At 42.5% G+C, this 25,792-nt stretch overlaps 8 protein-coding genes across 8 annotated transcripts; 2 read left to right on the plus strand and 6 right to left on the minus strand.

Annotated features, from left to right (window-relative positions):
- Window positions 1-385: 385 nt before the first annotated feature.
- Window positions 386-2,335, minus strand: PPN1 (Ppn1p; the record flags this gene model as incomplete). Its single annotated transcript, XM_018882003.1, has 1 exon — window positions 386-2,335. One exon carries the CDS (start codon window positions 2,333-2,335, stop codon window positions 386-388), a length of 1,950 nt encoding a protein of 649 aa, XP_018734718.1.
- A 224-nt stretch (window positions 2,336-2,559) lies between these two features.
- AWJ20_491 (uncharacterized protein) lies at window positions 2,560-3,768 on the minus strand (the record flags this gene model as incomplete). The annotated part of the gene is made up of 2 exons (XM_018882013.1): window positions 2,560-3,217; window positions 3,656-3,768. The coding sequence occupies 2 exons, from the start codon at window positions 3,766-3,768 to the stop codon at window positions 2,560-2,562; spliced, it is 771 nt and encodes a 256-aa protein (XP_018734719.1).
- A 607-nt stretch (window positions 3,769-4,375) lies between these two features.
- AWJ20_492 (gnat family) lies at window positions 4,376-4,744 on the minus strand (the record flags this gene model as incomplete). The annotated part of the gene is made up of 1 exon (XM_018882024.1): window positions 4,376-4,744. One exon carries the CDS (start codon window positions 4,742-4,744, stop codon window positions 4,376-4,378), a length of 369 nt encoding a protein of 122 aa, XP_018734720.1.
- Window positions 4,745-5,318: 574 nt separating this feature from the next.
- On the minus strand, window positions 5,319-9,251 carry STE6 (ATP-binding cassette alpha-factor transporter STE6; the record flags this gene model as incomplete). Its single annotated transcript, XM_018882035.1, has 1 exon — window positions 5,319-9,251. One exon carries the CDS (start codon window positions 9,249-9,251, stop codon window positions 5,319-5,321), a length of 3,933 nt encoding a protein of 1,310 aa, XP_018734721.1.
- A 557-nt stretch (window positions 9,252-9,808) lies between these two features.
- Window positions 9,809-10,174, minus strand: AWJ20_494 (uncharacterized protein; the record flags this gene model as incomplete). Its single annotated transcript, XM_018882046.1, has 1 exon — window positions 9,809-10,174. The coding sequence occupies one exon, from the start codon at window positions 10,172-10,174 to the stop codon at window positions 9,809-9,811; it is 366 nt and encodes a 121-aa protein (XP_018734722.1).
- Window positions 10,175-16,494: 6,320 nt separating this feature from the next.
- SNF3 (Snf3p) lies at window positions 16,495-18,255 on the plus strand (the record flags this gene model as incomplete). Its single annotated transcript, XM_018882056.1, has 1 exon — window positions 16,495-18,255. One exon carries the CDS (start codon window positions 16,495-16,497, stop codon window positions 18,253-18,255), a length of 1,761 nt encoding a protein of 586 aa, XP_018734723.1.
- A 403-nt stretch (window positions 18,256-18,658) lies between these two features.
- Window positions 18,659-21,403, plus strand: RAD16 (DNA repair protein RAD16; the record flags this gene model as incomplete). The annotated part of the gene is made up of 1 exon (XM_018882067.1): window positions 18,659-21,403. The coding sequence occupies one exon, from the start codon at window positions 18,659-18,661 to the stop codon at window positions 21,401-21,403; it is 2,745 nt and encodes a 914-aa protein (XP_018734724.1).
- A 195-nt stretch (window positions 21,404-21,598) lies between these two features.
- YCF1 (ATP-binding cassette glutathione S-conjugate transporter YCF1) lies at window positions 21,599-24,766 on the minus strand (the record flags this gene model as incomplete). The annotated part of the gene is made up of 1 exon (XM_018882077.1): window positions 21,599-24,766. One exon carries the CDS (start codon window positions 24,764-24,766, stop codon window positions 21,599-21,601), a length of 3,168 nt encoding a protein of 1,055 aa, XP_018734725.1.
- Between the last annotated feature and the right edge of the window lie 1,026 nt (window positions 24,767-25,792).

Genomic DNA, 25,792 nt, shown 5'->3' on the forward strand with positions numbered 1-25,792 from the left:
AACCGACTGCGTGGGGGTATCGGGGAAACCTGGAGAAACGTACCGATCTCCATATAATGCATTAGCCGGTTAAAATGGATCGGCAAGAGTCTGGGGTGTGAAACTGATAATCGCGATACGGATAAGAGACATTATATATAATGAAATGTGTTTATAAAATTAATGATAATATAAGGTTTAAGAAGTTCAGTGGAATAAAGAACCACTCCTATTATTTAGTATCCTATTTTGACAGAATATATCCCACAAACCAGTTTTTGAGGTCAGTAGTTGGAGTGGGATTGAGTGGGGTATTATGCAGACAGCCGATCAATGGACCCTGCTGAATGCGAGTCTATCGCTAGAATGATTCACCGAAGATTTATAAAAGTTCCTATTTGTCTATTTAATGGCCGCAATGGCGTTTATTCTGGATTGATGGCTGAGCTATCTTGGCCAGCTCCTCGTTAATGAATGCCAGAGATGGGCCTTTTAGTACTGGTGGGTAGTACTTGTCTTTGGAATTTCCTGCTCTCAGGTTCTTAATAATTTTAGTCTTACATTGCCCACTTTTGCACACAACATCAGCTGTTGAGCTCTTACTTCTACGAGTGTAATACTTTTGAAATGCTTTGTCATCTTTTTCAAAGAAATTTACGAGTGTGTGCCAAAATGTAGCGTTTAAAGGGCTATTGGTGGGCCATTCGGGGTAATAATCTCGCGCAGAGTATTCGTACTGCCACTTGGGAACGACCCATTTGCCAGAATCTGATATATTCGCAAAATAGGTTAGCGAGTCAAGGATTTCAAAGCTGGAGGTGTCAATCTTGTAGATACGATATCCTGCGTTGAGATTTGAATAGGGTGTGAGCGACGGAGCAAGCAGCTGGAAACTAATCGGTTCTGTCTTGTCATGATTGTACTGAACAGCAAACTCATCATAATGAGTATGTCCATAAAATTGCGCTCTTATTGTCTTAGAGTATCTCTCTACGATTTGCTGGAATGCATTTGACCAGGGAACAATGCAATCTGAACATCCTGGTGGGAGGTGGCCCATGAGCCAAACTGCCTCGCCGTTGGCTTCACTATCTGCGAGCTCGTTAGCTATCCATTGCAACTGACCATTGGGATCTATTTGTGACGCATCGTTATAGTACAGAAAGGTGTTTAACGCATAGCAATCGTTGGTATTCATATTTATTATCTTTAGGCCTATTAAGGGTCTTGTCGAGTACACTCCTTGGACGGTCTCCAACATTGACGCAGCATTAGGTGCTAGCCAGTATGACCAAATATCAGACAAATTGTTAAACACCCAATTATTAAGAGGTTTCTGCCCTGTCTTCAACAATCCTAATGGTTGAAACAGGTTTAATGGAGACGTGTCATGATTGCCGACTGTAGAGTACAGATTGTTGGGAAGTAACTTTAAATACTCGAAGATTCTATAGGAGTCTAAAACAGTAGTCTGGTTGTCATACCATACGTTGTGAGGAGCGATGTCTCCTGTGAAGATTGAAAGGTCAGGAGTAACACCAGTGACTGATTGAAAAGTTGTCAGAAAGCTCTCCAGTAGGGTATGAGGTGTGTCGCAATTAAATTCACCCCAGGTCGATGCTGGATGGTTCCTCTTGTTACCATCTGGATTGGTACGATCTTCACAACACAGGGCATAACTACAGTTAGCTTCAGAACCCTGTTGGTAAGTGGGATCGTAGTGGATATCCGAGATGTGCAGTAATGTCAATGGTTCGCTAGATTTGGGTTGATGTATCTTTGGAGAATGGGGTTTTGATCCATGGTTGTTATTCCTAGTGTGTTGTGTAGAGGAAAATGACAAAGACACATTTTTCGGAACAAACCCTGGACATGAGTTTAACACTGAGTTACAGAACAATTGCCCTGTATATCCATTGAGCTGATTGCTGGATCTCAGTGCCTCTAACACATAAGGAGCCTGTTGACTGACTACACCTTGGCACTCAGGGCGAGGAACCCCGGCCATTGTACAAATTTCAGTAACTATGTTTTCAAATCCAGTCAGTCCATAGTCAGTAGCTCCTCTTACAATTCCCAAAGCCGACTGGCAAAAGTCACAGTCTATCGTGACCCCAGTACTACTAACCAGATCGTCTCCAAACGTGAACAATGATGGCAGGGTCAATTTAAAGGCGCTTTGTACTTCCTTCGACAACGATGCCAACATAGGCGTCAGCGGAGGCGAAGATCCTTGCGCTCTTCGTTGATGCGACAACTGCTCTTCGTCAAAAAATATAGGATTCCGAGGTTGGAAATCAGCCAATGTCTCCTTCAAAAGACACACTGCTAAAACAATTATACCAACGACCCACATACTATTCAATTGTCAACCAATTAGTATGCCCCCCTGTCGTGACAATTCTCAACTCGTGCTTCAATCAATGACATGATTAATTTAAACTAAATTAGTCAGGGATTGTGTTGTCCTTGTGAGCTTTGCTTTGTTCACTTTAAAGTTTATAACTATCATTATATTAGACACTAACTATGAGCCGATCTTGCTAACTAATGTCAAGAACACAAACGAGAGCTTGCTACTTACTGTTTCTTGGCATCTTGAATCCTCTTTGCAAACGATTGGTAAATGGCATCAACATTGAAAATCTTCTTGAAAGCAGGAAGATCATGAATGGCCTTGACATATTCAACATAAGAAGCGTACTTAGGATCGGTGGTGAGCTTGGTCTTGATAGAGCTGGGGATAATACCTTTCTCGATCAATAAGTTAATTCTGCCAACAAATGGAGCAACCAAAACATCGCCAAGTTGAACTCTCGACTGACCAGCAGCAAAAGGTCCATCACCATCTTTCTTGTTAGGTTGCAAGTAAGGAATGGCCTTGTCCAAAGCTTCGAAGAACGAGCTCTCAATCTCAGCGTCCGTACGTTCTACACCTCTAAAAATAGGGTAGATAGTAGCAGCAGGAAGTGTCTCAATGAATCTATCGGCCCACAACTGACTCTTAGCATTAATTAAAGGATCACTAGAAAGCAAACCAGCCTCTGGGAACAATTCGGCAACATAACGAGTGGTGATGGCCGACTCGACTAAAATCTCGCCATTGACAGTGACAGCAGGAACCTTTGTGGAGATCTTAAGGAACCAATCAGGTTTGTTTTGGAGATCAATCTCTTTCAATTCATACTTGGCACCAGCAATTTCAAGCGCAAGCCACGTACGATTAGCCCAAGGGCAACTAAGACACTGTTAGCCAACGAACTACATACAGCAATAACCAGCATATAAAGAACTGACACCAGTTATTCACTTACATCTTACTAGAATAGAGGACAAGTTCAGGAAGAGCAGCTGACATTTTTTCTGTTTTATTAAGTATCAATTGAACCAATTGAGTAATTGCAACTGTAAACCGGATCTGTTTATATAGTTTAATTTCAGATATCCAGTCTTACTAAGCGCCCCTGCGGCAGCTGTACTTGCTTTTGTCATCTCTGGTGATTTGTCCACTAAATGGCGCAATCATTTCCACATACAGCCAGACCCAACCCACAATCCCGTCGGAGTTCCATGGAACGTGAACCGCAAACCCGACTATTGCTAGCGATAAACCTGCTGGTCCAGCAACTTTTGTAGGGGGCTCTCTGCCTCCGGCGGCTGGGGCTCCGCCCCAGACCCCGTTGCTCCTGCTTCGCAGGAGTCACTGTATCCCCACGGAACCGACTCGAGCGTAGCGAGAGGAGCAGCGGGGTCTGGGGCGGAGCCCCAGCCGCCGGAGGCAGTGCCCATTCAGTCATAGTTCATTAAATAAAGAGTTCAGGAAAGAGTATGGAGTGACGCAGGGTCCAGAGGATCTGCGATTAGACTGCCGGTTGGCGGATCATACAGTAGACCTGTGAGAGGTTAGAACGCGGTTGGAAGTCGTGGGAGTGTGAGAAACTTACCTCGCCAGCTTTGCCGTCGACTTCTACTTTGAGTGTGGATACGTATTTGAAGCCCCATTTCTCGTAGATGATCATGTTGGGCACTTTCTTGGTGCTTTCCAGTAGACACTTGTATCCGCCTCTATCGACCTGTGGATGTTAGTTTTTTCAGTATTGTGACAACTGAAGGTGTAAAAATAAGCTTCGCTGCTAGGAGACTCACCTCTTTCAGTACAGTGTCTACCAGACCAGACGCGACTCCTTTTCCTTGGTATCCAGGACGCACTGCTAGTATGTGGAAGTACCAGAATCCCTTGTCATCGGGTATGAGATCCTTCTGATTCTGAATCTGTTCCTTTTTGAATTTCTCAAAAGTCTGTATGTGTCGTTAGTAACGTTTCAAACACAATTGAAGCCAGCTGTAGAGCTCTTTCGCATGCCCCTGGCTGCTCTACGCGCAATCCAATGTGAGATCACACGGAACATATACTTACAGCTGGAGCAGGTCCATATAGCCAATCAAGTCTCTTTCTCTGGGTCCAAGTTTGCCAGCCACCGAGCCATTCTCCCCAGGTTTGAGACTCGGCATCCTTTTTAGACACTGGGGGCTCCCAAACGGATATTCCAACCACAGCATCAGAATCAGTATCAATGGCGATCAGCACTTTCTTACCAGGCTTCAATCCTCGACGAATACCTAGCTCTCTAATTGCTCGGCGGAACTTCTTCTCCGAGTCTTTATAAAGCCATACATCCAAAGGATCACCTTCAAATGCCAACTCGACTGTGTCGACAGCCGAGTCTACATACTGTTCAGTAAGGTCTTGGTAAATGATAGTCATGTCTGTTCTAATGATATTTTTAGTTCTATCGGATCTCCTTTCACTTTATGGAGTGAGAATATAATCGTTGGTCAAATTTGTCAATTGTTTAATGGCTGGCTAGGACAGAAGCATTTATACCTCGAGTCCAGGTATGAGATGTCAATATCTCGAGGTGTTTATATGCACATGAAAGTTTGTATGACGCATAGTTCTTATCTTATCTACGTTTTCCCCAGCCGCCATGCATGATGTCGCTTAAAGATGCTCTTACTGGCGGCGAGTCATCGGACTTCCACATTTCTCCAAGGCAGGCATGTAATGACGATAATAAGGGGTTCCTGGTATCGTAATCGTCCTAGTCAGCTAACATTGTCAAATCGTGATATGTCGTTAGCTAGTTCCTGCGTCTCCGTTATATGCCATTTATTCCCCGCCGACTACCGGATGACTATATTTCGGTTCGATTCGGTCTGTGAAAACACATACTATATTGAGATTAGAGTATGAAGTCAAAGTGGAGATTATATCTATATGCAGTTTAAATAAGTAATGACCAAATAAATGAGTAATTGATTGGCGTTTAGCGGATTACTCACTGGTGTAATGATTGCATTTGCACCAATTCGTAGTACTTACTGCGATTGGCTAGCAGCTGTTGGTGGGATCCCGACTCGAGAATCTTACCCTCGTCAAACACGTAAATAATATCAGCTTTCTGAATTGTTGACAATCTATGAGCAACAGCAATTGTGGTCCGACCTTTGGCTGCTTCGTCCAATGCTTGTTGGACGATCTTTTCAGATTCACTATCTAGAGCGGATGTAGCTTCGTCTAATAGCAGCACTTTTGGATTTCTAATAAGTGCTCTAGCAATTGCGATTCGTTGCTTTTGTCCTCCGGATAATAACGTACCCTTTGCTCCTGCAAAGGTTTCATACCCATCAGGTAGTGACATGATAAAATCGTGGATGTTGGCTTTGCGGGCAGCAGCATACATATCTTCCTCGGTCGCATTTTGACCATCCATTATTCCAAGCATGATATTTTCCCTAATCGAGCCGCTGTATAGAATTGGTTCTTGTTGTACAAGGGCAATATGATTTCGATATGCGTTAATGTTTAAACTCGAAATATCATGACCATCTAATAGAACCCGACCCGATAATGGAGAATAGAATCTCTCGATGAGATTGATTGTAGTACTCTTGCCACATCCTGATGCACCAACCAAAGCGACATACTGACCAGTTCCGATTTTGAGATTCAATCCCTGTAAAACAGGTACATGTGGTCTAGTCGGATATCGGAAGTATATGTTCTGGAACTCCACATTTCCCTTTACAGTATCGACATCTAAAGTTTCACCGTCGGACGACCAGGTGTCAATCTTTGGTGTGACATCCAAGATTTTAAAGATATTGTTGGTAGCATGACGAGCTTTACCCATATCAGGCGCATACGAGAAAATAGAACCTGCTGCCTGTGCTCCAAAAACAACTGAACTGAATGAAACATAGAATTGAAATGAGGTGATGCTATAGGTTTTCAGCAAAGTCGTTCCATACCAAAAGCCCAGTCCCATTACCCAAGGAGTCAACCCTTGAGAAAGAGCAAGCAAAAGAGACGACCTCACTATATCAGCACGAGACCGCCTGACCTGGCCCTCTACACTATCCGCGTATGTCCTCCAGACACCATCCTCTCTTGTTAATGAAGCAACCGTGCGAACAGCAGAGATACTCTCGCAAGCATATGAACTGGATTTTTCATAAACTTTCTTTGCTCGCTCTTGCAATTGAAGCATGACGTACACTGTCGTGAAACCACATCCCACCAACACGGGTACACATGCGGTTACAACAAGGCCCAGTCTCCAATTAAAGGCTATAGAAACGATAATTCCACCAAAAAGGGTTACAAAGGATTGCAGGATCTGACCCAGAGTGGCACCGCCAAATCCTTCTACTGCTTGAGCATCCTTGGCTAAAGTTGCAGTCAAGGAGCCGGCCGAATTCTCATCCCGATCAAAAAATTCAACATCCATGCGCAAGTATTGACGGAAAACTCTCAGCCGAATAGTTCGGACAAGTTTCTGTGCCGAGTAGGATAGACAGCCTACCATCACAAGATAAAGGCAAAACATCAGAACTCCGACCATGAAATAGTAACCAGTATAAACATTGACTTTATGACGCATGGTACCGTAGTGTTCGGGAGTCACCATAAGAGCTTGGGTAAGTTTAGCAAATAATATGGACAGAGATGGATAGCCAAAGCCAGTAAACATAGCGGCAACAGCTCCTAAAATCATGAACTTCTTCTCATCGTTATTGAATCGAAGAATCAGGCCAATTAGCTGGAATACATTGCGCTTAACCTCGACATTGGAATCCTCAGTCACTGCAGGAATACTGGACAAAGACTCAGAAATTTCAATGTCATCCAAGTCTTTCACTACCGGCTCTGGTTCTTGCTTGACTGGTATCGGTAATAGTTCGGCGACAGGTTCATCTAGATGCTCAATGTGCATGCTGATAGACTGGGCTTGCACAAGCTCATAGTAAACGCCTTGCTTGGATAACAACTCTTGATGTGAGCCCTGTTCGACTACATCTCCCTGAGACATAACGACGATTTTATCAGCATCTTTGATAGTAGATAGACGATGGGCGATGACAATAGTTGTTCTGTCTTTGGATGCGCGGTCAAGAGCTTCCTGGACAACTCCTTCAGACTTGGTGTCTAGAGCAGATGTCGCCTCATCCAACAGCAAGATCTTCGGATTCGAGATAATGGCACGGGCAATAGCAATACGCTGTTTCTGGCCTCCTGATAACAGAAAACCACGGTCACCAACGTTGGTATCCAATCCGTCAGTCAGATTCTGGATGAATTCCCAAGCATTGGAAAACTTACATGCTTCAACTACAAGTTCGCGTTTCTTCTCTTCAGGAGCGTTTTCAAAAGGTGACCCGATCAATCCGTAGCAAATGTTTTCATATATGCTAACCGCAAAAAGTGTTGGTTCCTGGGATACCAAGGAAATCTGCTGTCTAAGCCATTTCAGGTTCAGTTCGCTTATATCTCTACCGTCAATCTTCACGCTACCAGAAAGCGGTTGATAGAATCGTTCTAATAGACCGATAATGGTCGACTTACCAGATCCAGACATGCCGACTAATGCTACAGTCTGACCAGGTTTGACTTCCAGATCGAGACTATGCAATACCTCTACATCTGGTCTCGACGGATATACAAATCGAACATCCTTTAGCTCAATATGGCCCTGAATATTTTCAATTATATCGCCCTCATTAGAATCACTATCAATAACCGGTACTCTATCAATGGCTTCGAAAACTGTTTTTGCTGAGGAGAGTGCCACAGTGACAGCTTGAAGTGATGGTGCAATTTGACCAAGTTGGAATGCTCCTATCATCATGGACATGATGACTGTAACAACCGAGCCCACGTTCATCTCACCACTGGCAATGAAACGTGATCCCTGCCAGAATGCCAATGCATACGTGAAATATATCACCGACCAAAGCCAAGCAACAAGAGCTGTCAATGATCTATCCTTAAAGATACCGAATTTCATGGTTTCTCGCAAATGAGAGTCGAACTTCTCGACCAGTCTCTTCTGGGCTCCAAAAGCAATTGTGTTACGGATTGAAGAAATAGCTTCCTCCGCTACAGTAGCTCCCTTGCCATATGCTGCACTCGATTTTGTGCTATACTTGACAATAAACACAGACCCAGTGGCCATTGAAATGGAAATGGCAGCTACTACTGACAGCAGAATAACCGCCAATCTCCATGATCTCACAAATCCAATAACTAAAGCAGCAATAAAAGTGGATAGACCACTCACAATCATGCCAGCCTTTTGGGAGATTCCCTCTTGGATCGAATTGGTATTGTTTGTGATACGAGTAGTAACTTCGCCCGATCCTAGTTTGTCAAAGTATGCAATGTTTTGTCGTAGAATAGCTTTCAAATATTGCTGACGAATCCGTGCTGTCAATACCTCTCCTCTATCAACATGTATATAGGTATCGAGAAAAGAGAACACAATGATTCCAATTCCCAAGTATAGAAAATATAATGCATTATGATTAATGGCCGCTTGGAACTTGTTAGGATCAGCATTTGTAGATGTAAAGAACGAACTGAACTCCTGCGTCAAGTTACCGAATACCAGTGTGAACATGGGCAATGCTGCTCCTGATATGACGGAACATATATAACCAATGGTCAATATGACGACATCCTTTTTATTAGCATATCTATGCAATGTTCTCAATGAAACGCTAGGAGTTGGCAATTGGACCTGATCTCTCAATACCTTTGCATCTTCCTCGGAATAATTCTGGAACGGGTCTGTTTCCTTTTCTACAGTCTTCTTTTTAGTTACATCAGACTTTTCTTTCTTCTTTCTGCCGAACCAACTTTTTCCAGCTTTGTTTTCTTGACTGCCGAGTTCATTTGAAGCCGTGGAGGTGATTTCATCCTCTGCAGCCATCTAAGTTCGTTAGCTTTCAACTTTGATCTCGTCATCTAGCGCTTGACATCTTCATCCCTACTCACTTTCAGCACAATGACTTCTGTCTACCGATCAAATACTTACTGACTTATCTTCTGGTTATCTCTCATCTATATATATGTCTAGCACTTCGGGGCCCGACGAGATAAGCATGGGCTGTCTGCAGGGGATTAGAGTTTGCATTTGCACTGGTCATTTCTTTTTGTGGCGAATCAAAGGGTGAACGGCATCAAATCTGAACGGCGTTCTTCGAATTTTGTCCTATAAGATAAAAGATGATGACTCACGGCTGACATCGGTAACGTTCGCCAAGAAGTGGCGATTCCAACTCAAACTCCATTGCTTTGGTTGATTTAATTGCTTCCTACCGTATAGACAATGGTGAAGTGATATACATTTTTTGCGAACAATCCGAACACTGCATAGATAAAGGTGAAATACGCACGATATCTCTACATCAGGAATAAAAAGCGACGATCGTCATTATATGTTTAAAATATAAATATCACACTGTTACAGGTAAAAAATACTATAGTTCACGAAAATTTTAGGCTGCCAATTTTTTTCCCAAATAAACTCATGATATCGTTAACAGCCAAACTACCTAGAATGCTTAAATTTGATGGTTGAAGAGCTCCTCCGAGGGGTAGAGTAGTTGTTGAGCATCCGGTCGTCGTAGGTTTATCGTTTAGTCTATCTTCTAGCCACCCTAAAGCGGGTCCACTTCCTAAAATCATGTTTCCAACATGACCAGCAGCAGCATTCTTTTGATATGTAATGGTTGCTCCTCGAGAACAGTATGAATTGTACAATTTATCAACCTCTGACAAAGGTGCCACCTCGTCTTGAACTCCTTGATACATATATAGTGGCATTTTAGGCACCTCGGGCCCTACACCCATAGTGTTTTCCAGAAGTAACGGAGCTACCCGACTATCATATAGAAATTGTTGACCATTTTTTGTCCAGTTGAAAAAGTTCAAACCCGCATACTGTGAAAAGTCTGATTCTAGACATTGTTTACTTGCGTTGCTGAATGCCGGCACATACTGTGGGAGCAGCACTTCATTCAACAACTGTTCTACTTCAGGATATGTGTTTTTAAATCCTAGGATATTAGCTTCAAATCCGTTTTTCGAAGATTAAAATATACTCACCAGTTATTCCTGCGGGGACCAAGCCTGCGTCGGGGCCATCATTCACTTGGAGCATTACGGCTGTTACGTTGGAACACACACCACCTTTAAAGTTAGCTTTGCTTTGGTCAGTCTCGTACTATACTACTTACCCATGGCAGCCCCTTTAAGATTTAAATCGGGAGCGTAGGTCGGGTGCATTTGAGCAGCCCTATATGTTTCTAAAAGCGAGATAGATCCTCTGGCGATTTGGTTTCGGAAATTGAGCTACTTACCATCCCTTGAAATGTTAGAAGATAATTTAGACAATCATATTGTTTACTTACTGTTGCAATTGAGCCACCAGAGTAGCCCCAGAGGACTATTGCTGCGTTGGCGCTGATACCGGAAAATGAACTGGAATTCAAGGCTGCCCTGATAGAGTTGAGGACATTTCTATATGCCAACCTACCCACTGTAAATGCACTGTTCAGTCCCTTTAAATATTAGTACACCACCATTATTTTTTAGAGTTCTGTTATTGGTTACTTACCTCATAGTCCGGAACTACAACATAATATCCAGCGTTAAGTGCTCCTTCGAAAACCAGAAAATCTATCTGTGATATTGAGCCATCAGATCTAGAATTTAATTGGAGGGTGAATGACGGAGAACAGTCTATAAAACTAGCGTCTTCCTCAATGTGATAAGAAACAAGCTTGGTCGGATCAGCATTATATGGGACAATTACCGTCGTAACAGCACAAGCTGGATTTCCATTTACATCTTCCGACCGAAACATAATTTGGTATGCAGCTTTGATACTGACGGGATAGTTTTTCCCGTTTATACTAGTACCGAAGCTTCCTGGAATATTGCGCCATTTGAGAATGGCCCCTAGTGATTGAGATTCATACCCTTTGGCCGGTTGATAGAAACTATCCCGAGTAGGGGGAATTGGCGTGAATATCGGGACAGAAGCAGAGAAGACGGCTCTCACAGTCCACAGGAATATTGAAAGTAATGCCAAATGGTACATGGATTCAAGTTCTTTATTGTACTTTACCTATTATATATATGAGATAGTTCATATAATATTTCCCAGGCTCAAGGAAACCTATAACAGTTAAACAAAATATATAGTCATTATAAAGAGCATTCACCACTGCCATGATCGTAGCTGGAGGCGTTTTGACTTATAGTAATACGTATTAAATTATGTTTCAGTTATTAATCTTAACGCATCTAGATGAACATCTGACGGTTAGATCCAACGTTTAGCTATCAGATCTGAGCCACAAGATTATATTGGATTATTTTGTTCTAATAATTGCCAATGACCCTGTCAACCCGAGACAATAAAGTAACTTCTCAACATTGTTACACTCTGGAAAAGTCGCAAATGTTTTAAAACTAAGAACGTAACATTTTTCGTACCAACAACTGCCAAGCCCAGATTGTTCTCAAACATTTAAGAGTCCGGCGTGACTCGAATTTGGATTGATGGAAGTATGAATGACAACTGGTATTCTCCATCGGAGAATGGTGTGGATTTTTGTTTGTCAGATTTTTTTTATACAGTGACCCGACTGATCTCTCAACTGTAAACTGTCCTAGATAATGTGATAACTTTATAGCGGTTAGTATAGGGGTGGATACAACGACCAGCACAATCGCTGCTTGCTATTTGTATCCGTATAAAATGGAATAAAAGTCCAACAAATTGGTCTGGTGATTGGCGTCATACTATTGGTATATATCCATTTGAATAAATAGATTTCTGACAAGTAATAGGGTATAACAATAAACTTTCAAATTCAACAAGACGACCTAAGAGATGGTTGTATGATAAGTTGTTTCATTCGTTTGTCAGGTGAACACAAATAAGCAATTAAGATAGGATATTCTACACACGACAGTCCGTCAACTGTATAACATGGGTCTCATCAACTATCTATTTTTCTTTAGGGGAGAACAATCTGAGACAAGGTTAGCTATTATTATGTCGATTTGATTGATGACTGGTTAATGCTCGAGCCCATAAGCCATATCATGGCACAAGCGAGTTAACGACATATACGACCGACCCAAGGTTCAGGCCGACATCCAAATAACCTAAACAACGCCAAGACATGTTTACCCTGTAATGTTTACCCCTCATATCAAGTTGCCCCTCAAAATCGGAACAACCCAACAGACTGACTAGGATATATTGATATCACGTCATGTCGCAACCGGCTAGTTGCATCTACAGATTTCCCCAGTTGATGGGGAAATAGACGCTGGATCTATCTGCGCTTAAACTATGTTAATTCCCAAAAGAGCTAGGTCCGGCAGCAGAGTATAATCTTGCTCATCGTGAGCAACAGAAGATCCGGGTGGTCTGTTTTTTAGGGGCTCGCACAAGGAATTCTAGTGTTCCTGTATACATGAACTCTACAAGAGTCTTCAATTTGAAGACTTGAACAGCCTACACTCGAGAAATATAATTTTGATATGGAATATTCTTTAATTATTTTCTCAATGAGCTCATTTTATTTCTAGTTCTACAAAAATCCATTCAGTTTGTCGGTCACAAGAGCGTCGGCCGCGGGTCAGATAAGATAAGCAAATCAAGAACCTGTCAACATGGGCTAGACTCAACCGACATGTTTTGGCATGAGCTATACGAGCGGTTGGAAACCCCCACAATCGATCTGCCCAATCTGCTCAGTCCCCAATTTCAATAACCACCAGTCGTCCAACGGGATGCGTGCCCGCACTTCTACTAGTTTTAATTTTTATTTTTTTTGGAAGTGACTTAGACCGAAATGTAAGCCCTCGGAAGCAAATCCCGGTACCGTTATTCAGTTACTCCGCTCGGTTGACCAATCACACGGAACAGCGTCGACGCGAATGGCTGGATTAAACCACGCGCAGCACTTGCCCCTCATTTTCCTGTGTTTATACACTTAAGATGGGCGTTATGTACATGCATATTTGGGGATATTAAGCATCTGGATCAGACCTTTTTTTGGGCCGTTTCAGACAGATTGACATTTCTTTTTCTGATGCCGTGTATCGGTGTGTGAAATATAATGAGGGGGAGGAGGTCGGAAAAATTTTACTTAGCATGCATAACCTCGGTGGGGGTAGCCATTTTGGGTAGGGTAGGGTACACGGATTAATGTATGAGGTGTCGGAAGGATGGAAAAACTAACATATAACATAGCTGGACCTGTGACCAAACAGGAAGAAGCATATACAATTTGTAAGATAAAATATCAAGTGAACAAAGTGAAATTGAGTAAAAATTGGAGCGGAATTCAAGCTTCGAATCAGTCCAAGGGGGGGGCCCCGCCTCACATTCGCAAATCGCGGTTTATGCTAAATCCGAACCTTATCTAGTTTCTATGTATTGATTGTCAACTCGTGATTCGCACCGATCGGCCGGACACCCGTTTCTTCACATAATCATGATGCGGGGAATAAGCCAGCGAGACGTGCACAGACGCCGCAATAAACGTTCGGTTCTATAATTGGAAGAGGATTTGCCGACAATCATTCCCAACCAGTAGTTCTAGACTTGGAACTAGGGACAAATGCAACGCCAATCCGAATTAGCATCGTCAGACCGGTGTTGTTAAGGAATGATCGTCCAATAGAGCGGGGTAGGCAATTTAATAGAGGTTCCCCACTTTTGCTAGTTGAGGTAATGATTTTTGCTTCTTGTTGACTCCTGGTGCTTGAGTTTATACTATTGTAGACAGGGGTAAGAAAGAAAGAGAGTGTGAATAGGCGTTTGACCTAAAGGCAGCCGTCCTGAAGTAAATATTAGTTCCAAGTTAGGAAAAATAGCTTTTTAAAAAAACAACGGTTATAGCAATTAAATTGGATATCCAGTATTATTGAGCTTCCCCCTATAATTTCTATAAATTCGCTAGTCTATGACGTCTGCCTTGGATCATCCACATTTTTACACTTTATTGAAAGCTTGGCCCTTGTCTATTACAGTTCTTAGAGGACTGTAGGCTCAAACTCTCGACTGTGTCAATCCACAGATGTAATTAATAATTGTTTTGCGGCAGCGGGAGCGGGAGTGCGAGCAGGAGCCGGATGCTCGACAGCATGTAAAGCACTTACGGATCCGACTCTTACAGCTTCGGCTTCTAGCAGGTGTCCGAAATGCAGGTGGCATGGCTTCTAATGGAAACCCCTTATTTGCAGTTGTTCGCGAGGTCAGGTCATTTCATAGACCGTGTCCCGATCTGCGATATCAGAGCGACGAGAGCCGGGCTGCCGAGTTTGTTTGACAAGTAGTTCGTCAAAAATGTATGATATAGTTTTAAGCTTTAGATTTGACATATATTATGCGGTAAAGCCTAATTTCGATCATCTGGGAGGAAAACAGTCATACTATTACAAAAATATATATCAGAGTTAAAAATCTAAAATTTAGCTTAATACAAATCATAACGGTACTTAATCCCACCAGTTACCTCTGCAGATCATTTCTAAGAAGCAAGAAGCATCTTTACAGGGAAACCAAAAAAAAAAAAACAAATGACTGCCTGTAGGGATTAAAGCCACCGTTTGAGATTACCCCTCTTCCCAGCTTGGTTTCTCCATTTGCTTGCCACGTACTTTTTCTACTGTATACCCCTCTTCTTGACTCTCTTTTGACCCACTTCTGCAGACACTTATGGCCCGTCTAACAGTCGTACTGAGATCCGACTTTGCATCTGATGTACTCACACAGCTTCGTAATAACTCCACTTAACGAGTCCTATTGAGTCCTGTGAATAGTCCACATCGCCCACTTTGACAAGGATAGACTGTGTAATGTTGGGCTCGAGTTGAGATGAACGTGACCTTCATAAATAAACCCTCTGTACATTTATTTCACATCGCAGCTAAGCGCCATCTCCGACTAGTAAATCCGTCTTTTGCAGTGCATCCGGCTTGTGTCTCGCTTCCGTACTGGGTTGGCTTTTAATCCGGACCATGCCTTACATCTTGATCCATGTACATCTCTGAAGCCATGTCCCCCTAGCTTTGCAGGCTTTGTTACAAGCCCGGTTCCGAATTTGGATGGGATAAAAAATCTTCTCCGCCTTAATTCAGATAGCTGCGTCAAACGGTCGGTCTGCAACTAAGGCTGGGGAAATGCATATATGGTCCCCGTCAGATCACCAATTTTTATAGATTATTTAGTACATTTTATTAAACTATTACTGAAATGCGTTTTATCTGCCATCTAACAATGACTAGCTTGAAGGAGATCTTATGTGACGTAGATTAACTAAAAATACTGGTAGATCAGAAAAGACTGTTATAGCCGTTGTATTATAGGCTTGACAGCTTGGCGCCACATCAATGCACCATTCTTGATTCGGCACCAAAATTGCAGTAGACAGTGCATGAGATATGCATTGGTATTTCCCATCCGGATTGCTTGTTTCGCCCTCCTCCTCCACATCCTCCATGCTCAAACCCATATGCATACGCGCTTCTCAGAAAAAACAAAAAATGTGCGGTGGACTGCTGGTTTCAAATGCTCGATTCCTCCATGAATTTACTCACCACCCCGCCAAAAATTACTTTTTCCATAGCGGGGTCAAAAAATAGACCAAATTGTGGGGTCAAATGCTACACTGCACTGTCTCTCACGCACCACTCGCCGGTCCCCATCCCCAGGGCTCATTATAAATAATCCGGGATTCGCTCATCGGAATTCTTCTTTTCCCTCTTTTTTTACTTGTCTTTTCTTAAACAATTCTAAGAAGTTTATCTTTTTTGACCAACGAGATATACTTTACATAATGGCTCTCTTCAAGAAAGTTGAGAACGCTACTGTGTCTCAGTCCGTTGTCGGACGTACCAATGCTCAAAAGAGTCACGGTCTTATGGGAATGGTAAGTGTATTTGGATCAAGAGGAAAATGGTCAATTGCTATTCATTTAATTAATATTTTATGACCGGTTGGATATTTTTGTCAAATATTTTCAAATGTCTTCTTGACTTTGTTTTTTATTGTTTTAGTGATAGCCACGCGTTGGTGCTCCTCTCTGCAATAAGCCGATCGTTGGAACCTCCCCATACTAACTGCAAATAGCTCCGTAACCCATATGTCTTCATGTGCTGTGCCTTTGCTTCACTCGGTTGTATTATGTACGGTTATGACCAAGGTGTTTTCGGTATGTTCTATTTATCAACAAGTCTTGGCTTTGTTGCAAACGCGACTAATGACTAGGTTGCATGCATTGATGATCTCCTGTATGCAGGGTCATTTGCAAAGAATCCACAAACTAACAAATCCACCAGGTTCCGTTTTGGTTATGCAAAATTTCCAAGCCCATTTCCCCAGAGTCACTGATAAAAACTCTAGTAACATTCAAGGTTGGTTGGTTTCTTGTCTTGAGTTGGGTGCCTGGTTCGGTGCTCTCTTCTGTGGTTGGTTGTCTGATAAAATCTCTAGAAAGTACGCTATGATGGTTGGTGTTATTATTTTCACTCTTGGTACTGGTTTCCAAGTTGGTGCTCAAAACGAGGGTTTCCTTTTTGCCGGTAGAACTATTGGTGGTATTGGTATTGGTATGTTCAGTATGGTTATTCCTCTTTACCAATCTGAAATTGCTCCCCCAGAGCTCCGTGGTTCTTTGGTTTCTTTGCAACAACAATCTATCACTATTGGTACCTGTATCAGTTTCTGGCTTGATTACGGTTTCCACTTTATTGGTGGCCCAGACTGTAGACCCAATGGTGTCAATGTTAGTGATGCTGACTGGGACCCTGATGTGTACGGTGGTCAACACTGTGAGGGTGAGAAGACCGTCTCTTGGAGAGTTCCTCTTGCCATCCAAATCATCCCCGCTTGGATTCTTTTCTTCGGTATGTTCTTCTTGCCCTTCTCTCCTAGATGGCTTGTTATGAAGGACAGAGATGAGGAAGCTAAGGCCTCTTTGTCCAAGCTTCGTCGTCTGCCTGAAGATGATCCTCTTCTCGTTGCCGAGTTCCTTGAAATCAAGAGTACTGTCATGTTTGACAGAGAAGTCAGATCTGAGAGTGTCACCAACAATGGCTGGCTCGCTCCCTGGAAGGAACTTTTCAGCCCTAACATTTTCCGTCGTGTCATGATCGGTGTCTGGATCATGATTTTCCAACAATTCACTGGTATCAACGCTATTCTTTACTACAGTCCTCAAATTTTCGCTACTTTCGGTTTCTCTTCTGTCACCATTGATCTTTTGGCAACTGGTGTCACCGGATGTCTCCAAGTCCTCTGTACCCTTCCTGCTGTCTTGTTCCTTGACAAGTTTGGTCGTAGATCTTTCATGATTGTCGGTGCTCTTGGTATGTTCATTTGTCACATTGTTGTCGCTGGTGTCGAGGGTAGTTTCGAGAATAACTGGCCTGCTCACAGAGCTGGTGGCTGGGTCGCTATTGTATTTATTTGGCTTTTCGCCGTTAACTTTGCATACTCTTGGGGCCCTGTCGCCTGGGTCTTGACTCAAGAGCTTTTCCCTTCATCTTTCCGTTCTCGTGGTGTCAGTATTGTCGCCTCTGTTAACTGGATGTTCAACTTCATCATTGGTCTTACTACCAAGGACATGTTGAACAGCATGAAGTATGGCACCTACATTTTCTTCGGTGCTTTCTGTTTGATGGGTGCTGGTTTCATGTACTGGTTCGTTCCTGAGACCAAGGACAAGACTTTGGAGGAGCTTGATGTTTACTTTGGCGGTACTTCTGACTCTCTTGCTGCTGCTGACAGAGAACGTATGCAACGTATTATGCACGAGCTTGGTATGGACAACTACGACGACTCTAATGACCTCAAGGAGAAGGCTGACCTTACTGCCGAGATTGAGAACGTTGATCACCAATAAGTTAAGATATTTTTTATGTAGTTCTGTTTTTACTTAATAGTAATGTTTGATTCGTCTCACTTAAGTTATGCATCTAACGGGCTCCGATCCACTCCTTCAACTTTATTTATCTAACTGTGAGATGAACATGCAAAGGTTGAGTGATAATTAACTTATCTAAGATCCGAGTCATAGTATCATTACTCACATTTTCGTCATCTTATGTCGTCCATCTCGATCTACATTATAATTGTTTGTTGATTTCCATAAACGGCAATTACCCGTACCCTATTTCAATTTAATAATATGAAGCATCTTGATCTGCTGAGAGGTATTTAAGACTGTCAACCTGTTATTCGAGAAGGAGAAATTAGAAAGAAAATAATTAGAGAAGAGCTAGCTGTTGAAAGGGTCTTTATTATTGATGGCAAAGCTCTCTGTTCTGAACAATACAGCCCCTCTTGCTGCGGGGACCAAAGGGTCACAAGCAACTCAAAAATCATTATCATACCGCCAGACTGAGAGCTTCTCTGACAATTCCAGTGAGAGCGAGGACGAAAGTGACAGCGATAGCGAAAATGAGAGTATTCAACAAGTTATGGGTACTTATAGAAAACAAAGGGTGAAGAAAATTATCGAGTCAGATAGTTCAGAGTCTGATGAAGATACTAGTGATGAAGAGGTCGATACAGTTAAGGTCAGTCGCTCAATCCCATCCCCATCTCCTGCCCCAAAGTCTTTAAATATTAGCCGAGTGAATGGAACGGAAAATAAAATTAAAGCTGCTGCAAATGAAACAGCTCCAAAGCCAACAAACCAAAGAACCCCTCAGCCTGGTAAAGCCACCTCTGACAAAGAAGTCCAGGACATCTCCGAAGTACTTAATGATTTATCGATCAAGACAGCCGACGTGCAACGGAAGGAACCCCAATCATCAAAAAAACCAGTGAAACCAAATCCTGTATTGAAGCCATGGGCTGGAAACCGACCAGTTCAACATCAAACAGCCAATACTGTTAAAGTCAATCCACCAGCACAGTCACCGGTTAAGCCTAAAGCTGAACTACCCAAGCAAAACAATACTGTGGTACCCGGTGGTAGTTTCTTCGATCGAATCAAAAAAGCTCAAGAGAAGCAGTCCAACAGTCGATTATACCCATCTGCATCACTGAACCCACCTTCTGACCGAGCTCCGTTTCTATCATCACCAATTCGCAATTATAAATCAGATGGTACCCTAATGGAACCAATGACACCCAGATCATCGCAATGGTCACGACCTATTGACATTGCTCAGGCTAAATCAGGAAGACCAGTCACTGCGATTTCGCCAATCAAACCGCCTGGCGACGACGATGACATTTCTCCAGACGCCTTTCGAAACCCTCTCAAACAATGGGGCACTACTGCCCCTAGCATAATCGGACAAGCAAATCTGGCAGCCACCAAGGGAGACTCATATGCATATGTCGACCCAGCTAAAACTACTGAAGCTCTGAAAAGTTTGTTGACCGATATGAGTAATGACGAAGATATAAACCAAGACGAAGTGGAAGATACCCAAGCAAGCAAAGTAGAGGGCTTAACTGTGTCATTACTATCCCATCAAATCAAGGGCTTAAAGTTCCTGCTAAAGCGTGAAGATAAAGACCTTCCAGCCAAAGGAGGTTTATTATGTGATGATATGGGTCTTGGAAAAACCGTTCAGTCTATTGCATTAATTCTATCTAATCCATATACCCCATCGGAATCTATATCTGGACATATCCGAGCAACCTTAGTTATTGCTCCTCTTGCATTAGCAGAACAATGGGCAGACGAAATTCGCAACAAAGCACCCGGGTTAAGAGTCGAAGTCCACCATGGGCCCAGTAGGTCCAAAGATCCCAACTCTTTGAATTCATATGATGTGGTTATCACCACTTACCAAACAGCCACATCTGAGCATCAAAACAAGGGTCCATTATTCCAGAAAACATGGTGGAGAATTATTCTAGATGAAGCTCATATGGTTAAAAATCCGAAAGCCAAATCTTCAATTGCCGCATATAGCCTTCAGGCACAAAACCGATGGTGTCTCACAGGCACACCTATTCAGAATAACATCGACGAGTTATATTCTCTGATCAAATTTTTACAAATTGCACCTCTGAATAATGCTAGCACATGGCACAATCAAATTGCTCGTCCAATTACCAACCGCCAAGGAAATGCTGCTATTAATAGACTTCGGGCTGTTCTATCGGCTATAATGCTGCGTAGAACTAAGGCGGTTCTAGGACAGTCTGGCATCAAAATGCCAGCTCGTAGAAAACACTTTGTTCATCTGGATTTTGATGAAAATGAGAGGGTTTTCTACGATGCTTTGCATAATAGAGTTAGCGATGTTGTAAAACGATTGCTAGGCGAGAGTGGAAGAAATTATATGGGTGTTTTATTGTTACTCCTCCGATTAAGACAAGTTTGTGATGATAAACGTCTTTCGCGTGGAAAAATTGATAACGATGATAAGGAAAGCATTATTTCAGCGGACAAGACAAGGGCTGATACGGATGATTTGTCAGACTTATTGAGTAGTATGTCCATTGACAAAGATTCGACGTCACAGTTGAGTGAATTAGGGTTAGACGAATCGGAGTCAATTAGTGATGGAAGTTCGACAAAGATAAAGAAGATTATTGAGATTGTCAAAAGCGAACCAGAGAGAAAGACTATTATTTTTAGTCAATTCACATCGATGCTGGACTTAATCGAGAAACCTATGCGAAAAGAGCGAATCAAGTTTGTTAGGTATGATGGAAGTATGACCAAATTTTATCGCGAAGCGGCATTGAGCTCTATTAAGGAAGATCCTTCTGTAAAAGTTCTTCTTTGCTCTTTGAAATGCGGTGCATACGGTCTCAATTTGACCTGTGCCAATAGGGTTATTTTAACAGATCCCTGGTGGAATCCCATGGTGGAAGAACAGGCTATAGACCGGGTCCACCGTTTGGGACAGACCCACGATGTTGATGTGTACGAGTTAATAATCCGAAACACGGTAGAAGACAAGATTATTGCCTTGCAAGAAAAGAAACGACAGCTGTCGAAGGATGTTATAGAGGGTGGTAAGTTATCAGCCAGAGGCAACCAACTTAGTGCAGCAGAACTTCTTGCTCTGTTTGACTAAGAAAATAATTTATTCACTTTCATGTTCTTGACTTTTTTCAGCCATATTGGCTATTGGCCAACATAAATGTATTACGAGGTTAGTTAATGAAAAGTCATCAAGCATGCCCTCGATGAACTATCTGGCGCTCCGCATCAGATGAACAAAAAGAGGTTAATCTAAAACAAGCATAATATTAAAAGTAAATGCACATAACTAGGAGGATTCAGAACTTGAATCGTCCTTTAAAAGTCCACCTTGTTTACATAAAGAGTAGAACAAGGATTCTTCATTTTTTAACAAATTTTCCGGAGTGTCGAATTCAGCAACAAGACCCTTCTCTAGGACGGCAATTCGATCACTGTCCAAAATCGTATTTATACGATGGGCTATGGTAATAATTGTCTTATCTTTGAACTCGCTGCGAATAGTTTCTTGTACAACTTTATCAGTTTGAACATCAACTGAAGCAGTGGCTTCGTCAAGCACTAAAACGCTTGAACTATGAAGCAAAGCACGTCCAAGACACATCAATTGACGTTGTCCTGATGAGAGGTTAGAGCCACCTTCAGCAATAGAAGCGTCTAAGCCACCTTCCATGCTTAAAACATGGTCCTTCAAATGCGAAAGCTGAAGAACTCTCCACAGCTCATCGTCCGAATACAATCCGACCGGATCAAGGTTCTGTCTAAGCGTTCCTTCAAACACTTGAGAGTCCTGGGGAATAATCGATAGATTAGATCTTAGGTCCAACAGTCCCATTTTAGTGATATCCTGACCATCGATATTGATGGATCCGTCAACTGGTTCAATGATTCTGAATAGTGACATGACTAGAGAACTTTTACCAGCTCCCGTTCGGCCAACAATACCAATCTTTTCCCGAGGATTTATGTCAAGGTTTACCCCCTTGAGTACCAAGTCAAGACCGGTTCTGTATCTAGTTGAGTAGTTCGAGTATGAGACTTTACCCTCTGTGGGCCAGTAGGCTGGTGGTCTCACGTTTTCTATAACTTCTGGGGCCTCATTCGGTAAATCACAATACTCAAGAACTCTTTCAACACCAACAACGCTAGTTTCAAGATTAACAATAGCCTTCACAATCCAGCTCAACAGTTCAGTCACTTGCGATGTATAAGTCATAATAATACCGATTAGACCGGGAGTGAATATTCCACGAGATGAACCAATCACAATAGTCGAGGCAGTAGTGAGAACAATAACAGCGCCAATACTTTGCAATCGGAAAGACAGCCATCGGTTAGCGCTTCTAAACAAGAAGATTGCTCTAATATTGCCATCAATCTTTTGAGTATTCAAGTGCTTGAACCGGTCCCCTTGGTCAAATGCACGAATAGTGCTAATACCATTCAAACTCTCCTGGAAATGAGCAAAGATAGGACTTCTTGAAATACTCAAGAGACGCTTCAACTCTCTCGAGGCACTCTGATAGTAGAATTGATAGTAATAGTACAATCCAGATAATGGAATCATAATGACAAGGACAATTGGTGCTCCATATATGACAACACCTAAGGATACGATCAGCTTGACAATGGTACGGATGAGGTCCAAAAATGCAACGGGGAGGCCCTCATCTAGTTCATTGACATCACTTGAGAATCTGTTGATGATTCTTCCAACGGGAGTAGTTTCGAAGAATGACATGGGTGATCTCATCACAGTATAAGCCATTCTATCGTGGAGAATCTTTGAAGCGGTCAAACCGCAATTTATACGTGCCACAATACGTCTTGCCGTACTGATAAAAGCAGACAAAAATCCCAGTGCAAGATAGCCTCCAATCCAGTATTTGACATTCTCATTCGAGCCGAGAGTTGCATTCTGCTCAGCCCAAGCCTTGAGCCAGAAATTAGCCGCTAAAGTTTGCACTGAACTAAGTAGAATCAAAAGTCCTGATACTGCCAAAGCAACATAACCACATGCATCAACATATCGACGGTAGACATGCCACTTGACTCTACCGCTTTGAGTATCCTCACGAGTTTGCTGTGTTTTCTTTGCAACGGCTTTGGGCAATTTAACCTTTTTCTTGGTGTAACTGGCCATACTGGCTCTTCTGAGAGTGGTTACACTGGATTTCCGAGAGAGTGGAGCAATAGATGAAATGGTTTCCGAATCAGCGGCTGCTAGTGGCTCGGTACCAGTAGTGACTATTTCCGTAACACTACTGTTCGCTGGCGATCCAATGACAGGTTCTTCTTGGTTGGTACCATGTTCTTCGATAAGCTCGAATAGAAGACCAGATCGTTCTTCCATCACCTGAGTAAACGACTTCTGTTCACGAATAGCTCCGTTTTCAAGAAGTGTAATATCGTATGCTTTGGAGAGAATACTAATAGCGTTTGTTGCAAGTACAATGGTCTTACTGGCTAATAAGCCGCCAGCGGCAATGACATTGTCGGTGATATGCTTTCGGACATGTTCATCAACAGCAGATAATGGATCGTCTAGGAGGTATACATCAGCACGAGCATACACAGCCCTTGCCAAACTAACACGGGCTTTTTGTCCACCAGACAAACTTACACCACGCTCACCAATTTCAGTATTATCACCGTCGGGAAGGATTTCAAGATCAGACACAAGTGCACAAGCTTCGATTGTTTTCTGGTAGAACTCGGGATCGTATCTGCAACCAAACAAAATATTATCCTTGACAGTTCCATTTACGAGCCAGGGGTCCTGGGCCACATAGGCAATCGAGCCCTTGACCGTAACAGATCCTTGCTTTCGGTAGAGGTCTCCCAGTAAAGCTTTCAGAAAACTGGTCTTACCAGCACCGACCTTTCCTACTATGCAAAAAAGACTGCCCTTGTGAGCACTAAAGTTGACATTTGTAAGGATAGTCGACGATTCGTCGTTTTCATCCCAGAGAAAACTGGCATCTTTGATATCAATAGAAACCTCGCCAGACTCAACAGCAGCTGGCTGACGAATGATAGCATCAGTTTGTAACTCTTGGCTGACTAAAAAGTCCCTTACACGCACGAAAGAAACCGTCGAGTCAACAATCATCGATATCATTCGGGGGATATCATTCAAAGGTGATGTCATCATGTCGAACAAAGTAATACAAGGAAATACAATATCTGCTGTAAGTGGAACATCTTCCAAATAAGCATATAAAGCAAATGTAGAACATGAAATAAAGTAAGGAATCAATATCCATACAAAGTCAATGACACAGGAAAAGAGAATCATCTGCTTAAGATTGGCCAGTTGGAGGCCATTTCTCACATGGTCTAAACGTTCCAACAGTGGACCCTCCCAACCATATAACTTTAAACTTTTAACATTGGTGAAGATTTCAGTCGTCAAGCGAGTTCTTTCATCCTTGTACTGCATCTGTTTCTTACGCATCTGCTTAATATACTTAGTGAGATACCAGTTGATTGGGAAAAAGACGACTAAAACTACAACAGCCGATAGCACACTCTTGCCAACAATCTTATTCAAACTGTAGAGACAGAGAATGAACTGGATGGGTGATTCCCAAAGATTGGTGATAGACCAAACAATGCTAATGATGGTCACCAGGTCGACAGCCATGATATTGACGATTTCACCTGTAGACCTTCCTTGACGCTCTTTATTCGACAAGAGAAGTGATTTTCTATACACGGCACTGTACAGAGATCCACGAAGAGAAGTGACAGTCCGCAATAGAAATAAGAATAAATTGGTGGCAAAAATCGTTCTCACAATGTTGACAGTGAACATACCAAGTGCAATATACAGACCAATAGAAAGAGGCTGGGGCTTTACAAGTGGATCTTCGTTTAGATAAGAGTCAGCAAAAAGAATCAAGTATCTTACAAAGAAAGGGGACGCAAACCCTACAAGATCATAGGCAAACTCGAAACTAGCAGAGAGTGCAATACTGGAACCAAAAGACTTGATGAGAACCATAATGAACGCCCAGATACTGTTATCTTTACGCAGAGCCCAATTCTTTTGAAAGACTCTGCTGCTGTACTCTGCATCGTATTGCACATCGATAGCAGGCAGCGTGCCCAGGGTCATTTTAGCTCTAGAAGCCGAGAGAATTAGAGGATTCATCCACGTCAAAGATATTCTCGAGTAAACATCGGCATGATCCAGGAGTCCAGATTCGGATTCTGGCTCCTGATCTTCATCAATCACCGACTCGTCAGCCCTCTTAACTTGTTTGCTGGCTAGCTTAGGTAATACATATTCCGAAATATATGCCAAAGAAGAAGTGATACCGCTAAACAGAACCAGCAAAGAATATACAAACGAGGTCTGAAAATTGCCATGCTCGTTCAGCGAAAACACCTTGATCCAAGTAGTCACAATTGCTAGGGGCCAGTAGAATAGCAGTATATCTGAAGGAACAGTAAATTTCTTGCGCTCCTCAATATGAAT

The sequence above is a fragment of the Sugiyamaella lignohabitans genome, chromosome A (assembly GCF_001640025.1).
Source record: "Sugiyamaella lignohabitans strain CBS 10342 chromosome A, complete sequence".
In the NCBI taxonomy this organism is placed as follows: domain Eukaryota; kingdom Fungi; phylum Ascomycota; class Dipodascomycetes; order Dipodascales; family Trichomonascaceae; genus Sugiyamaella; species Sugiyamaella lignohabitans.